General features: G+C 41.6%; 2 protein-coding genes across 2 annotated transcripts in view; one reads left to right on the forward strand and one right to left on the reverse strand.

The window, feature by feature from the left end:
• LOC309377774 (dynein light chain roadblock-type 2) overlaps nucleotides 1-15,135 on the forward strand; it is a 384,929-nt gene that overhangs the window by 362,674 nt on the left and 7,120 nt on the right. The window lies entirely within an intron of this gene.
• The window catches only part of QRFPR (pyroglutamylated RFamide peptide receptor), a 33,531-nt gene continuing 19,993 nt past the window's right edge, over nucleotides 1,598-15,135 (reverse strand). Inside the window, exons 3-6 of the mRNA XM_081925171.1 lie at nucleotides 13,257-13,318; nucleotides 10,223-10,458; nucleotides 8,553-8,650; nucleotides 1,598-6,757 (exon numbers count right to left, since the gene is read on the reverse strand). Of these exons, the coding sequence (XP_081781297.1) occupies nucleotides 6,360-6,757; nucleotides 8,553-8,650; nucleotides 10,223-10,458; nucleotides 13,257-13,318 (794 nt within the window). The 3' untranslated portion in view covers nucleotides 1,598-6,359. The remainder of the gene's footprint in view (nucleotides 6,758-8,552; nucleotides 8,651-10,222; nucleotides 10,459-13,256; nucleotides 13,319-15,135) is intronic.

The following is a 15,135-nucleotide window of genomic DNA, read 5'->3' on the forward strand; positions in this document are numbered from 1 at the left end:
ATGCCCAAGCACTCACGTATGTTCTCCCTTTGTAAGATGCCTTTAATGCTTCCAGTCAGCCTTCTAAGTAGAAACTCCATACATTTTCTTTATAAGCTACCTTTACATTTCTACAATATTGACCTCAGGTGTAGACCAGTCCTCAATGGAATATAAATCAGTAGTGAATGTTGTGAGTGAATACCAACGTTTAGTTTAGGAAAGAGCTCTAAAGAGCAGCAGACAATGTTAGCTTTGTCACAAATTTGGTATTCCAACAAAGTTGGCTGAAGATGCCATGTCTGAACCTGAGATGCTTAATCTCCTTGGAACCATAAGTGCTCAGCTGGGCCTCTGAAAGTGTGGGCTCAGATTGCAAGCGCATCCCAGGATCAGCACAGCGATGGATAAAGCATCTCAGATACCCTGTGGCCAAAATAACAAAAGATGTAAAAGAAAAAGGCATAAACCACCGGTGTTTCCTGCTTGGCAGGGGGTTGGACTCGATGGCCCTTGTGGTCTCTTCCAACTCTATGATTCTATGATTCCTGGTAGTTGGGGAAAAGAGTACAAGAGGTAGGACAGAAGACAGCAAGAACTCTTAATCTACCTCAATGAGGAATCTAATGCTACCATCTCATCATTTCCTAGACTGGCCATCTAACAGCCAGAGAGCCTATCCCTGGTAACTATAGCCCTGCAGAATATGGGTTACTGTATGAACGTGTATGAGTGTGTCAGGGTAAGTCCACTAGTGCACTAAAGTGTGTATGAGAGCTCTCACACTTTTTTTCTGAACTGTATTCAATAAATGTGCTGTTCTGCCTGTTCTTCTATATAAGTGTCTCCCAGAATTATTTCAGGTTGAGTATAAATTGACTGCATGCCCCACCTACTGTTCCATCAATACAATTCTTATACACATATGAAAAAGCCATATGTATTATAAATGAGCCTTGGGAAATGTGTTTTCCAAATGGTACCACATGATGTCGCCAGACACACACCGATTCAAGCAGATACCCCAAGCTGGTTTCAACTTCGGAAGTTTTGGGGATAAATCCCTTTTTAATGATAGAATATTCAGCTGCTTAGATGTGCTTAGAGTAACCAGCTGCGAAGAATTACTTTAGTCACCATTCTTGTACCTCTTGTCTCTAGGACAAAGCCATCTTAAGGGGAAGGTTGGATTCCCGGAAAGATGTATATGAATGAAGACAAGCCAGCATCTCCCTTTGGTCTCCACTGAGCAAGATTGAACAAGTCTTCATCTCTTCCACCTGCACAATCCCCACTACATGGAGAACTGCTTTGCAAGTAGGAAACAAATGACTGGCAATCTGCTAATAGCTCTGGTTTCTGGGTTGTTGTTCTTTAAAGGCCTATATATTCAAGCAAGGAAACTTTCAACCATTCTCTGCTTCTTCCCAACTCCTTGCTTAAGTTGACATTTTAATTACAGCCTTGCTATGGCCACAGCTGGAGAGTCCAAGAAGGACACACAACTTTAAATATTTTTTTGTACGCAGGCTTCAGAAATATTAAGAAGCAAAGTTTAGTTTCCACTTCCAGAAACACAATTCCAAATACATGCTTTCAATTTTAACAGCGTCTTGTTTTTATAAATAGGGAATACTGTTTACATACATTTACATACTGTTCTACATTTAAAAATGTCAGAAATAGTAAAACCATACCATACTGAAAACAGTGTAAACAATAATACATGATTTAGGATAGTATAAAATCCACAGTAATACAGTGACCACAGTCACTGGCCATATGCACAAAACAATGTCAATTGCCAGGAATATCGAACAAATAACAAACTTGAGTTCTTTTAACATTTTGGTCAAACCCACCAGCACTTCATTCGCCAGGCTCAATATCAGCACACAGTGTGGCTGGGCAAATATACCAGTGTGCTGAGGCCCTGGTCAAGGTGACACAAGCCTCTGCTGGTCCAGATGAACATCTTTAAAATTTGTCCAAAAATTAAAATTAAAAAGCGGGTAAAGTAACCAGTGCTGAGAAGCTTCCATTTAAATTCCCTTGCAAGGTGTACTGGCCTTGCCATTAATGCAGCACCAATGCTGAGCAGTGCTGTGTAAAACCAACTGTGTGTTGGAGAGATTCAGATAATTACTTAGTGCAGGTATCTGCTCCTCTCAGGATCTCTGGAATCTATTTTTGCTATATAATAAATCCTCCTGCTGCTCATTTAGCCTTCAGCAGCCCAGCCAGGAAAGAGCTCATTCTACAGCCATTTGAACTTTCATCCTGTATTTTGTGTTCTGCTGCAATCAGTTTATGTTGCAGAAGTCTTTCTCTGGTATTGCCATCTCCTGGCAAATAGAAGGGGAAGAAATGGAGGCAGTGAGAGATTTTACTTTCTGGGGCTCCATGATCACTGCAGATGGTGACAGGAGCCACGAAATTAAAAGATGCCTGCTTCTTGGGAGAAAAGCGATGACAAACCTAGACAGCAACTTAAAAGGTAGAGACATCACCTTGCCAACAAAGGTCCGTATAGTTAAAGCTATGGTTTTCCCAGTAGTGATGTGTGGAAGTGAGAGCTGGACCATAAGGAAGGCTGATCGCCGAAGAATGGATGCTTTTGAATTATGGTGCTGGAGGAGACTCTTGAGAGTCCCATGGACTGCAAGAAGATCAAACCTCTCCATTCTGAAGGAAATCAGCCCTGAGTGCTCACTGGAAGGACAGAGCCTGAAGCTGAGGCTCCAATACTTTGGCCACCTCATGAGAAGAGAAGACTCCCTGGAAAAGACCCTGATGTTGGGAAAGATGGAGGGCACAAGGAGAAGGGGACGACAGAGGATGAGATGGTTGTATAGTGTTCTCGAAGCTACCAGCATGAGTTTGACCAAACTGCAGGAGGTAGTGGAAGACCATAGTGCCTGGCGTGCTCTGGTCCATGGGGTCACGAAGAGTCGGACACGACTAAACGACTAAACAACAACAATGCAAAAATATGTGTATTTTCTTTTTACACATATCATAATGAATGATAGCTATGCTTATATCAGTCTTCAGTGGATGTTTACATTCATTTTGTGCTGAATAATGGATTTCCGGAGGAGCAGCCCTATTAAGTCTTTGGGGGGGGGGCAAGCATTGTAACATCTTAAAGACAAAGCTAATGAGTAGCTAACTTGCCATCACAAACCCATCTTGATTTTACAGTTCCATAAAAAATCAATCCTGCTAATTAACCTCCCTCAAGCATCTGGGAAAGATTGTTTTAATACCCTCTTGATATACTGAATTGTATAAATTCCAGGGGGAATATGAAAACATTTTATAGACACTCTTAGTTCCACTTAGATAAGCCCTTTTTTGCACTGCAGTATTTTATTTCATAACTGAGTGTTTTATATAGAAAGTGGTGCTCTGTGCATCTGCTGAAATAACACTCAATTTATGTTTTAAAATGTTTATAGTAAACATGATTTTGTGCTTGACAGCTCGAAGTCTTCAGACTTTAACTGAGGAGCACAGATTGAAGCCCACGGTCAACAAAAGAGACCACTTATTTGCACATGAGAAAAACAATGATCAATAGTGCATTCTGTTGGTGCTTAAAATTCACAGCAGGAAGCATATTAAAGCTGCAATCCTAATGCCATTTCCCTGGGAGTATTAGGATACTGACAGATTGATTTCCAGTCCTTTTACTATTAACTTCTAGCATGGAATTTGCCCTCTCCCCCCCCCCCTTTTTAAAACCTATTTGTAAACATCCAGTTACAGGAAATACTATCATTCTGATGCAACACATTTTTCTATTTAGTTGATCTTTCAACTGATACTCTTAGAACTGTGCAAAGCAATATGTAGTTAGACCTCACAGTGCCCTCCTCTAGGAAACTGAAAAACCATGGTTTCCATAAACGGAATCCATAAAAAGTATACTGTGGGTGCAAGTTAAAGATAAGTCAACATTCTCAGCCAAAATAAGAATCTTATATCCTTTGTCAAAGAATAGGGATAGTACCACAGACACATGCAGATATTCTCAAGCAGTTTTTTAAAAATAATGTAGAATTACTAATGCACACAAAAAACATAAGCAAACAATCCGCATCATTGCACTGCTGTGCAGCAAATTTCCTATTTGGCGACTATTTGTTACTGTCCCTGCAAATATGGCAAGCCTGTCCATATTCAAAGCCTTAATTGCAAGCATCTCAACTGATAATACTGAAAGGACGATAAGATGCAGAAACTGAGAGTCTCCCATAGCATTCATAGCTACTCAGATTCTCCTGCAATTCTGACAATGTCACCAGTCTGTAACTACTACCGTAATTGCACAGGTAAAATACCACACACAGATACATCCAACCAACCCACTTTTGCAGACAATGCTCAGTGAGTGGTGAAAGGACAGGGAAAAGCAGCCTTTCCCTCTGTAATCCCCATCTACTCTAGTCCCATGGTAAGAGTACTGGAATGAAAAGAAATGGTTTTCTAGGCAGCGGAGCGGGGGTCATCTCCCTATCCACATAAATCACTATGTTTTTCTCAGTACAAGTGTTTGCTGCAGTGACGCAAGCACACAGTGTGTGCACCTTTTTGAAGAGGTACCTAAATGCAGCTCTGAAAACACTGTTCCACTTTTAAATGGGCACATAATTCCTGTCATGGCATGTATTGAAACTGCTGGGCAAGGACAAGTGAACTCATTTCAGAGCTGTGATGCAAATCCAGATCTTCAAGTTTAGTGCTCAAACAGGTGTTTAGGCAATCTCTGCCATGAATAAAATTTTAAAGCATGATGTGGAATGATAATAGCAGCTCCATAATATGGCCAGTGAGTGATCCAATCCTGCAAATTATACCTAGAAATGTGGGAAATACTGAGGTCTTGAGGGTGCCCTTTTTGGAGAAATCCACATTTTCAAAGAGAATTCTAGAAGTTGGATCATATGCAATATAGTGGCCCATGGGAAAGATCCTTATTCAGCTTTAGACACTTTAAAAATGAGGTGTATAATCAGATAAATGGAAATAGTCCACTTTTAATGCATATACAGGAGAAATTACCAGCATTTGAAAATGCAGCAAATGCTCAGTGTTTTGAAGGGCTGTTATTTGAATTAAAGAGTAATGGGGGTGGGAAACTATTATGAATAAAATTTGGGCTTAAGGGCATGATGAAGCGAGAGAGGTGACAGTATATAATCATTTTAAAAGGCAACAGCATTAAAATGTCTTCATAAATTAAATGTCACATTGTATTTGTAATCACAACTTTGCTAAAAAAATATTGGCCGTGCACACTGAATGACTGCAAAACAAATTACAGATTATTTTGTTGTACTATTTGATTATTTGGCCAATAATTTGAAGGCAACAGAACATTTTATATAAAGGAAAACAGACTTCCTTTAGCAAAGCTGCATGCAGTTATAAAAAATATTCCACTATAAGCCAGGTTTTTGAGAAACTGGCTTGTACTCAACTAACTTTTACTCAGAGTAGACCCACTGAAATCAATGGGCATGACAAACCTAGGTCAATTAATTTCAGTGGGTCTACCCTGAGAATAAGTTACCAGTAGTTAAACACAACCCTATCTCTAAAAAAGAACACTAGTAACAAGTAACAAAACAGAGCATTAAACCACTGCACTGCTGTGAAGATCCTTCAATTTTAGGCAAAATCAAATAGTGCAATTTGTTTACAATTGTCTGTTTCAAATGCACGCAAATAATCCTCAAATACCATTGGTGAGGATGCCATCTTCAAGGTTAACTAAGCCAAAGCAATTTGCCTTGCAATTAAGCAGATTGTTGTTCTTAGATTGGAGAAGAACAGATAGAAAAGAAAAGAAAGAGCTTCCACATCAGTCCCCAGGAAGCATAACAAAGGAACGGGAGAAGGAATTGAAGAAAAGAAGAAAATGCTGCACCATCACGTAGTCCAGTAGGAGTAAACACCTATACTGTGCTAATTTTCAAAAGGTCAGTGAATAGGCTAGATTAGTTCTTAGCTCAGTGTCAGGCCCAGACTAGTGCCATGAAAAGGCACACACCAAATCCAGACTTAGAGGGCTCATGGTTAGCTCAGCTGGTTACAGAATGGTGCTGATAATGCCAAGGTTGCAGGTTCGATACCCATACGGGACAGCTGCATATTTCTGCATTGCAGGGGGTTGAACTACATGATCCTCAGGGTCTCTTCCAACTCTAGGATTCTGTGATTCTATGGTCCCTGAGATCAGCAGCTTGAGCTGACAACTGAAGGAGCCAAAGCCTGCTTTGTTGACTATTTACATGAAGCCTTCAGACTGGCCAGGCCTAGGATATGATGCAAGAATTCTCAAATATCAAGGATCCAGTGAGATGTCCATAATGCTAGTGTGCCAGTGAAGCATGCCCATTGAGTTCAGAGGTAAACAAAGCAAGGTGCCTTCTGGAATTCCTTTTGGCAAAGGACTGATCACAGAGTTTTACTTCAATGTTCCCTTCACTGAATGCTTCTCTTCTGTTCTCCCCCGAGGAGTTGGGTTGTCTCCTGCAGCCTTCATCCTTCTGCTGCTTCATTGTAATCCCTAAGTTTCCACGTCGCCTGGATGGGGACAGGTTTTCCTTTATAACGCAAAAGCAAAGGGCAGCGAGGAAGTTTTTCTTGAAGTTCTCATTCATAAAGGCGTACACAATGGGGTTGCAAATGGAATTGGAAAATCCAATGATCTGAACTATGCCAAAGATCATCTTAATGGTGACGTCATCATACTCCCTTTCAAAATTACCTGGAGAGAAGAAAACACCCATTAAGAACTGGCTTTGTGTTGGTAAGCATTATTACATGGTAATTTGATGATACAGTACATTAAGTGCTAAGATGCGAACTTGCCTCAGATGAGGCACAAGTCGGATGTGAGAATGCCCCCACATTGGAGATATTCAGGTTGGCTCTGCGGGCGGCGCTGTGGGTTAAACCATAGAGCCTAGGACTTGCCGATCAGAAGGTTGGCGGTTCGAATCCCTGTGATGGGGTGAGCTCCTGTTGCTTGGTCCCTGTTCCTGCCAACCTAGCAGTTCAAAAGCACGTCAAAGTGCAAGTAGATAGGATGGGAAGGTAAACGGCGTTTCCGTGCGCTACTCTGGTTTGCCAGAAGTGGCTTAGTCATGCTGGCCACATGACCCGGAAGCTGTACGCCGGCTCCCTCAGCCAATAAAGCGAGATGAGCACCGCAACCCCAGAGTCAGTCACGACTGGACCTAATGGTCAGAGGTTCCCTTTACCTTTACTTTTACCTGAATCCAAGGCAACTTTGGTCTGAGGGAAAATGAGCCAGTTCCAAGTCTTCAGACCAACCCTCGAGCCTCAAAAGAGAGGCTTTGGGGACCTCTTGCTAAAAATCCCAATCAGTTCTGAATTATGGAACATTTGACAGTTGAGAACGTCTATAGATGACTCTACAATGAAGCCCCATACCATCACGCCCTGGCATTCACTTAGCTTGTATTCTATAAGAGTATATAATGTTTTTCACTTCAAAATCAATAACAAGAGCGTAAAAAACCTTCAAACATCTATATTTCACATTTTCAAATAAAGTGCCATAATTCTTGACAACAATGAACTGCCATGGTTTGTTCATTTACTTCAAGGACAAAGTTTAGCTGAGAGAGTGCACTATAATTCAAGATCGGGGGGGGGGGGAGAGAGAAAGGCATTCAAGAAGCAATTCAGTTAACTAGAATAAAAGGAGATGGCTGACATAAAAAACCTACAAAGGAAAGAAAGGTGTAGGAAGGAGGCTAAACGAAACACAAAAAAGCAAAGAGTCGCTACCTCAAAATGATACTGGATAGCTGAATTTTATAAACGGTAAAATGTATTAAGGCATCTTATTTTAAACCAAACTCAGCCAGATGGGTGGGGTATAAATAATAAATTATTATTATTATAATTATTATTCCGATTATGATAGATTAATTATTTCTTTTCAGTGTCCCTGCAGACCTGTGGTTCCTAACATGGGGCACATGCCCCACAGGGAGGCAATTTAATTTTTAAGGGGGGCAATTCGAAAATGAGTTATTAACAGTTAATGGCCTTTTAGGCTTCCTCCACATGAATTTTTTGAATAATAAGAATTACCGGTATATGTCATGGGCAAGGGGGCATTAGGATTTTAGAGATGCTTAGGTGGGGCATGGCTGAAAAAGGTTGGGAACCACTGCTATAGACTTATAGCGAAATACAGTGGTACCTCGGGTTAAGAACTTATTTCGTTCTGGAGGTCTGTTCTTAACCTGAAGCACCACTTTAAGTAATGGGGCCTCCTGCTGCCATTGCACGATTTCTGTTCTCATCCTGAAACAAAGTTCTTAACCTGAGGTAATATTTCTGGGTTAGCGGAGTCTGTAACCTGAAGTGTATGTAACTTGAAGCATATGTAACCCGAAGTACCACTGTATATATGTGCTGGGCATTTTATATGGTCATGCCATAAAAACTTTGAGTTTTGTGGGGTTTTACTGGCCACCTTGATCACAAAACCAACTACTACAATTTCAAAAGAAAAAGCTACTCACTGTATTCTATCATCATGTGCATTACATGAAAAGGAGCCCAGCAGATGGTGAATAAAACCACAACAGTTACCATCATGATGATTGCTCGCTTCTTCTTCCTGAAAGAGGAAAGAGAGCTTGTACTGCAAATTTCTGCACAGATGTCATATAGATGACTCCTGGTGACTTTGGGGGGGGGCATCCAGGTGATAGGGAAGGACCAGAGCTCAGTAGTAAATCACATGCTTTCTCTACAGAAGGCTCCAGGTTGACATCTCCAGCTAAATGTTCTTAGGTGCTGGGGAAGACCTTTGCCTGCAGCTAAGGGTGGAAGGATCTGTCACTTTCCGTCCTCTCAGTTTCCCATTTTTCTAATCTTAAATTCAGCTCTGCACCTTTCTGCAGCGATTTGTGATTTTAAAACAACAACAATACTGAAATTCTTCAGCATTTCCCCTAATATGAACATTTTTTGGTATGCAGCTTTGACCAATGTACACAGTTCTGCAAACAAGTTCATAGAATAGGGACAGGAAGGGATCCTGAGGATCATCTGGTCAACCCACAGCAGTGCAGGAATATGCAACTGTCTCATACGGGAATCGAACCTGCAACCTCAGCAGTATTAGCACCATGCCCTAACCGAATGAGCTATCCAGTTCATCTGATATAAAGCATTTTTCTTTATTTTCTCACATACTGTATATATGAGTGGGAGAACCCAGCAGTATAAAAGGGAGTGTGAGCTTTAGAACCACGAAAACAATGCAATAATCCCCACACCTGATTCCACCCTTGGTGGAAACTGGATCAACATTGGCACAGGAAGAAACTGCAGCATAGACTCTTCCCATGTTACCCAAGTGAAATGTGCTGCACTGAAGTGGCTCCCACGTCAAAAATGCTTTGTAAAAAGCAGGGCTAAGTGCTGCAGAAATAATAAAATTATTACCTGTGCTGAGGTTTATTTATTTTTTGCCATTAATTTCTAAAAACCCTAAAACCTGTTGTTAGGACTTTGTTTTGTTGGTAATTTTTCACAGCTGCGGGGTAACATTCATGCAACTGTTGGGGGGAGAAGTTAACAGAGAAGGGCTGGAACTGCCTTTGTTGTTTGTTTGCTTAAAATATTTTAAAATCGCCTTTCCTCCAAAGGCGCTTGGGATTTTGAAGAACAAACATACAGACTTCATCATCATAAATAATACATCATGATATAAATAAACACAAATAGTAAAAGCATAATGCTAAGACTAATAATTAACAACTCATTAAAACACATTCAAATACTGCTGCTGAGGACTGAACTTTGGTGGCAAAGTTGCTAGGTTTATCTTTTGATCTCAACATCTGGATCTTCATTCTGAATGGGGTAGAAAGGTAACATATCTCCCCCACCATCTGAGAATGATATAATCCAGGTGTGTGTGTAAAATAGAAAGGGGGGGTAGAGTGGGAGAGATGAGCCAAACATTTCTGATCCTTCATAACAAACATTTGTTTGTAACATGTAATTTGGGCCTGAATTATAACTTGTCTGATAGATAACCTCTGTCTACAGGTGATCATTGACACTCTCAAAGAATTCAAGAAAGCTGGGGGGTCAAGGATTTCCTTTATAGACTCCAATAAAATAAAGTTACATACATTTTGGAGTTTAATACTGAATGCTAAAGACCGACTATACAAACCTTGCTATTTTGGACATCTCGTTCCCATGAATAGTTTGCAGAACAGAAGCATCTCCAACTCTTTTCTTAATCCAAAGCTCATAACCAATCTTGCTGTAGAGCAAGAGCATCAGGATCATTGGGAGCAGGAAGAGAATAGCCAAAATGAAAGTAGCATATATCTTCTGGTGGACAGGACTGGCCCATTCTTCCAGGCAGCAAACGTACACTTTATCGTAAAGGAAGTCATATTTATTCTGAAACAAATTAAGTTGAAGTCACACTCAGTACAGAAAAGAGAACTTATTCCTAGCCTATTGGCAAGGAAAGGAAAAGGTGCATATTTTTCATCAAATATGAGCAGAGGTTTAAGTGCTAGCTGTGCAAAACCTATACGGATTGACTTGCCCTGACTCAGGGGTGGCCACTGGGTCATTTAGGCTAGCACTTTAGGATATCAAGCAGAGAGGTCTTTTCCAACCTTATTTGCCGAGCAATGACCAAAACTGGGACATTTTGTACACAAAACTGTTCTACCACAGAGCAATGTACAATCCACACATGCAGACATGCATTTCTGATCAAACCAATTGAGCTAAATGGTTTGTACAACTATTTTAAACACAACCATATTTAAAATACAAAAATAAAATATATAAATATCTGTCATCTGTTTACTGTAGGATAAAACAGCAAGGTCCATGAAACAAGGAAAGCCATGGCAAAACACAAGGTACACTTTAAAAAGGAACAGCATGAACACTCCCTGAATTTATAATCTACGGTACTACAGAAAGACTTAAACCAAGTGTCTGACCCAGACACAATGGCAGGCCAGTGAAAAATTATTTTTAAAGTTCATCGCACAAGCTGCTTTGTAAATACAGGGGTACCTCTGGTTAAGAACATAATTCGTTCCGGAGATCCGTACTTAACCTGAAATTGTTCTTAACCTGAGGTACCACTTTAGCTAATGGAGCCTCCTGCTGCTGCCACGCCGCCACCATGCAATTTCTGTTCTCATCCTGAAGTAAAGTTCTTAACCTAAGGTACTACTTCCAGGTTAGTGGAGTCTGTAACCTGAAGGGTTTGTAACCTGAAGCATTTGTAACCCAAGATACCACTGCATATATTTTCTGCTCTAACAATTAGGACAGACTATCACCCTATTTAGGAGTATAATGCACACATAAGATCAATGCTACACACACACGGCTGTCCACAATGTACACAGAGATGCCAGGGAGCAAAGTTGGCAGTGCATGCGATATCTGGACAGGGCAACTCAGCACAGCTCTGATCTCACATTGGTTTACCATGCAAACAGTACTTTCCAAGAGAGCTAACAATTGCTAAAACCAGTTGTTCTTCGACAGAAACAAGCCTTATTTGCTTGGGTCCATACTCATTTCTAAGGTCACTATTTAAATGCCTGTGTGACAGAAAAGTTTGTTTCGCTGGGCAGGTTGGGTCCCCAAGTGTTTTTTTCTTTTCCCCTGCCAGCAAACGGTTAACAAATGGCAACCTCTGATTGGTCGGGGTTCCAGGAGAGGGGGTTGAAAAGGAGAAGATTTGGAGAGACAGTTTTGGGAGGTTGGGATAGAGGTTGGGAGATAGGTCAGGAGTCAGGTTGGAAGATAGGGAGTGAGAGGAGACAGAATTGGTTCTGGGTAGAAGCATCCACTCTGAGGAACATATCACAAGCTAGAGAAAGAATTCTCTGAGCTTAGGGTGAAGGACAGTGTGTGGTGTCCTGTAAGAGTAATAGGCCAGCAATTAACTGGGAGGCGGAGCCAGGAGAAGTAGAAGCTGTGAGGATACAGTCTATGTAGGACTCATTCCAGTCATGAAGGGAGAGGTGTGACGTGGCAGCTAAAAAAGCCAATGCAATTCTGGGCTGCATCAATAGGAGTATAGCATCTAGATCAAGGGAAGTAATAGTGCCACTGTATTCTGCTCTGCTCAGACCTCACCTGGAGTACTGTGTCCAGTTCTGGGCACCACAGTTCAAGAAGGACACTGACAAACTGGAACGTGTCCAGAGGAGGGCAACCAAAATGGTCAAAGGCCTGGAAACGATGCCTTATGAGGAACGGCTAAGGGAGCTGGGCATGTTTAGCTTGGAGAAGAGGAGGTTAAGGGGTGATATGATAGCCATGTTCAAATATATAAAAGGATGTCACATAGAGGAGGGAGAAAGGTTATTTTCTGCTGCTCCAGAGAAGCGGACACGGAGCAATGGTTCCAAACTACAAGAAAGAAGATTCCACCTAAACATTAGGAAGAACTTCCTGACAGTAAGAGCTGTTCGACAGTGGAATTTGCTGCCAAGGAGTGTGGTGGAGTCTCCTTCTTTGGAGGTCTATAAGCAGAGGCTTGACAACCATATGTCAGGAGTGCTCTGATGGTGTTTCCTGCTTGGCAGGGGGTTGGACTCGATGGCCCTTGTGGTCTCTTCCAACTCTATGATTCTATGATTCTATGATTCTACAAAAAGAAAAGACTCCCAAACCAGTTAAGGGGGTGTGGAGATCCCTTGGGTCTGTTACTTGGAGTACCTCAGGAGTAGGGCTGTCTAACAGGTGTGTAACTGACAGGAAGTACTGACAGGTTTAAGAACCAAAGTATTAAGCGGCAACAGCTGTGCAACAACTGAGAAAGAACTGAAGTGAAATAACATTATCCTATATTTTACCCACTTTGTGCCATAAACTTCCTTCGTTAAATAAAATCTCTCTTGTTTATTTGATCAAATCCTGCCTGAGACTCCAAATTATTAAGTTTTCCCTCACGCAAGACCCCCACAAGATAATCTGAGGTAGTTTGTAGGAATTGGAAATGGTGTTCTGTGAGGTGGGTGCATTACATTTAAGTGAGGGCAGGCCCAATGGCGCCAGGGGGGAAAGTGCTATTGTGCCCTCGCAGCCTGTACTTGTCTTTGTACATTTTTCTACAGCACATAATATTCATCTCCTGAAGACTAGCCTTATTCATGCTGAAACTCAATGCAAAACTGACCTATAAAGATATAATTGCACAATGCAACAAACCATACCTCCAGGCGCTGTACGTGCCACATGGGTGACCCAACGATAGCTGCCAACAGCCAGACTATGCCTGAAAATAATAACAATAATAACAATAACAATAATGATGATGTAATTGCTGGTTTTAAAGAGAAAAAACAGGAAATTAGAGCAAGCAATTAGCATTTTTATATTAGTTGGTGATGTGGCCATATGGAGTATTTGGACAAGATATTACAGCAAGCATGAGGAAGGCAGTTAGAATTAGGACTAATTGTGAGATGAATTTTGCCCTGGAGCTGAATTCAGAGCAATGAGCTGCAAGTTCTTTTATTTTCGTTTTTAAGAATAAAGTATATTTTCAAGGGATGCAGGTGGCACTGGGCTTGCTAATCGGAAGGTCAGCTGTTCGAATCCGCACAACAGGGTGAGTTCCCGTTGCTCTGTCCCAACTCCCACCAACCTAGCAGTTCGAAAGCATACCAGTGCAAGTAGATAAATATGTCATGCGGTTTAGTCATGCTGGCCACATGACATGGAAAGCTGTCTGTGGACAAAAGCTGGCTCCCTCGGCCTGAAAGTAAGATGAGTGCCGCACCCCATAGTTTCCTTTGACTGGACTTAACCATCCAGGGCTCCTTCACCTTTACCTTATATGGAATTTTACATGTCCAAATCACAAAATGGACCAATACTGGGAAGGGAGAAATTTGAAAGTGAATTCAGTGCCATCTCCAGGTTTGCCAGGGGGCTTAGGCGAGATGCACTCAGTAGGTGCCCTCTCTGATTAGACTTGCCGCCACTGCCCTTTCAGCTGCCTTCTTTTTCTGGAGCAATCCTCACAACTGCCCAGAGAGAGAACCTAAGAAAAGGAGAGGGCATTTCTCCATCTTCTCACGGTTGTCACCAATCACATGCTCATAGAAGGGTGGTGAACAAGCCACATTTGCAAAAATGAGAGCAGGGCCAGGAGCTGTGGAGTTCAGCATAGGGCTCCTGCAGAGGTGTGGGCATCAGCAGTTACCCAACAATGCCAACGCCTGAGTGAATCTGGGACTCATCTCCCACCCCAGTCAGTGAGTATTGAGACAGAGTCACATTCAGTTTTGTTCTGAAAGGTATCAGCCCACAAAGCATGCATATGGGCTTCTAGGGTAAATCTCGAGTGTCGGATGCAACAGAGGCTCTCGAGGCATTCTGCCAACTATCTTGTTTCAAAGGATGCACTGTGAGTGCTTTTTCAATAATTCTGCGCATATAAAAGTCAGGTCATGAGGGTTTCAGGAAGGAAGAAGTCTTAGTACAGCTCATGCACAAACAAAACGGATATTTTAATGCATCAACAAAACATTTTTGTCCTCCTACGGGTTTATCACCACCAACAGACAGAGCGGCAGAGAGAGAGGCAGGGAGGGGGAGAGAAAGCAATCTCACACTGGAAATCAAATGGGACCAGGCCATTTTTACAGTGAACATTAGCTGAAGAGGCTGCAAAAATGTAGCTTGCCCAAAGAGGTTTTTTTTTTTTTTTTGCACTGGGCCTGTTTATAAAATATTACTAGAGCTTTAGCAGGGTCCATGTGAAGTTGCATTTCCTCCCATTAGTCTGTCTACCCATTACAGCCTGTTCCCTGTTCCTTTTCCTTCAGAGCATTACCTGGGTAGGACACACGGCAGGACCTTCTCAACAGTAGTGCCATTTTATGGAAGGCCCTTCCATAAGAAAGCCCAGTTGGCTCCCTCTCTCTTGGCTTTCAGTCAAGCAATGAACCTATTTGTTTTTGCATTTCACCATTATCATTGTCTTGTTATTGCTCCAGTTTCTTCTTGGGTTTTTTATCAACTTGATTTTTTAAGATTGTGATCTTTTTGTATCTTGTACAGTGGTACCTTGGGTTACAAACGCTT

Source organism: Podarcis melisellensis, assembly GCF_964234715.1.
Source record: "Podarcis melisellensis genome assembly, chromosome: 9".
NCBI classification, from domain to species: Eukaryota; Metazoa; Chordata; class Lepidosauria; order Squamata; family Lacertidae; genus Podarcis; species Podarcis melisellensis.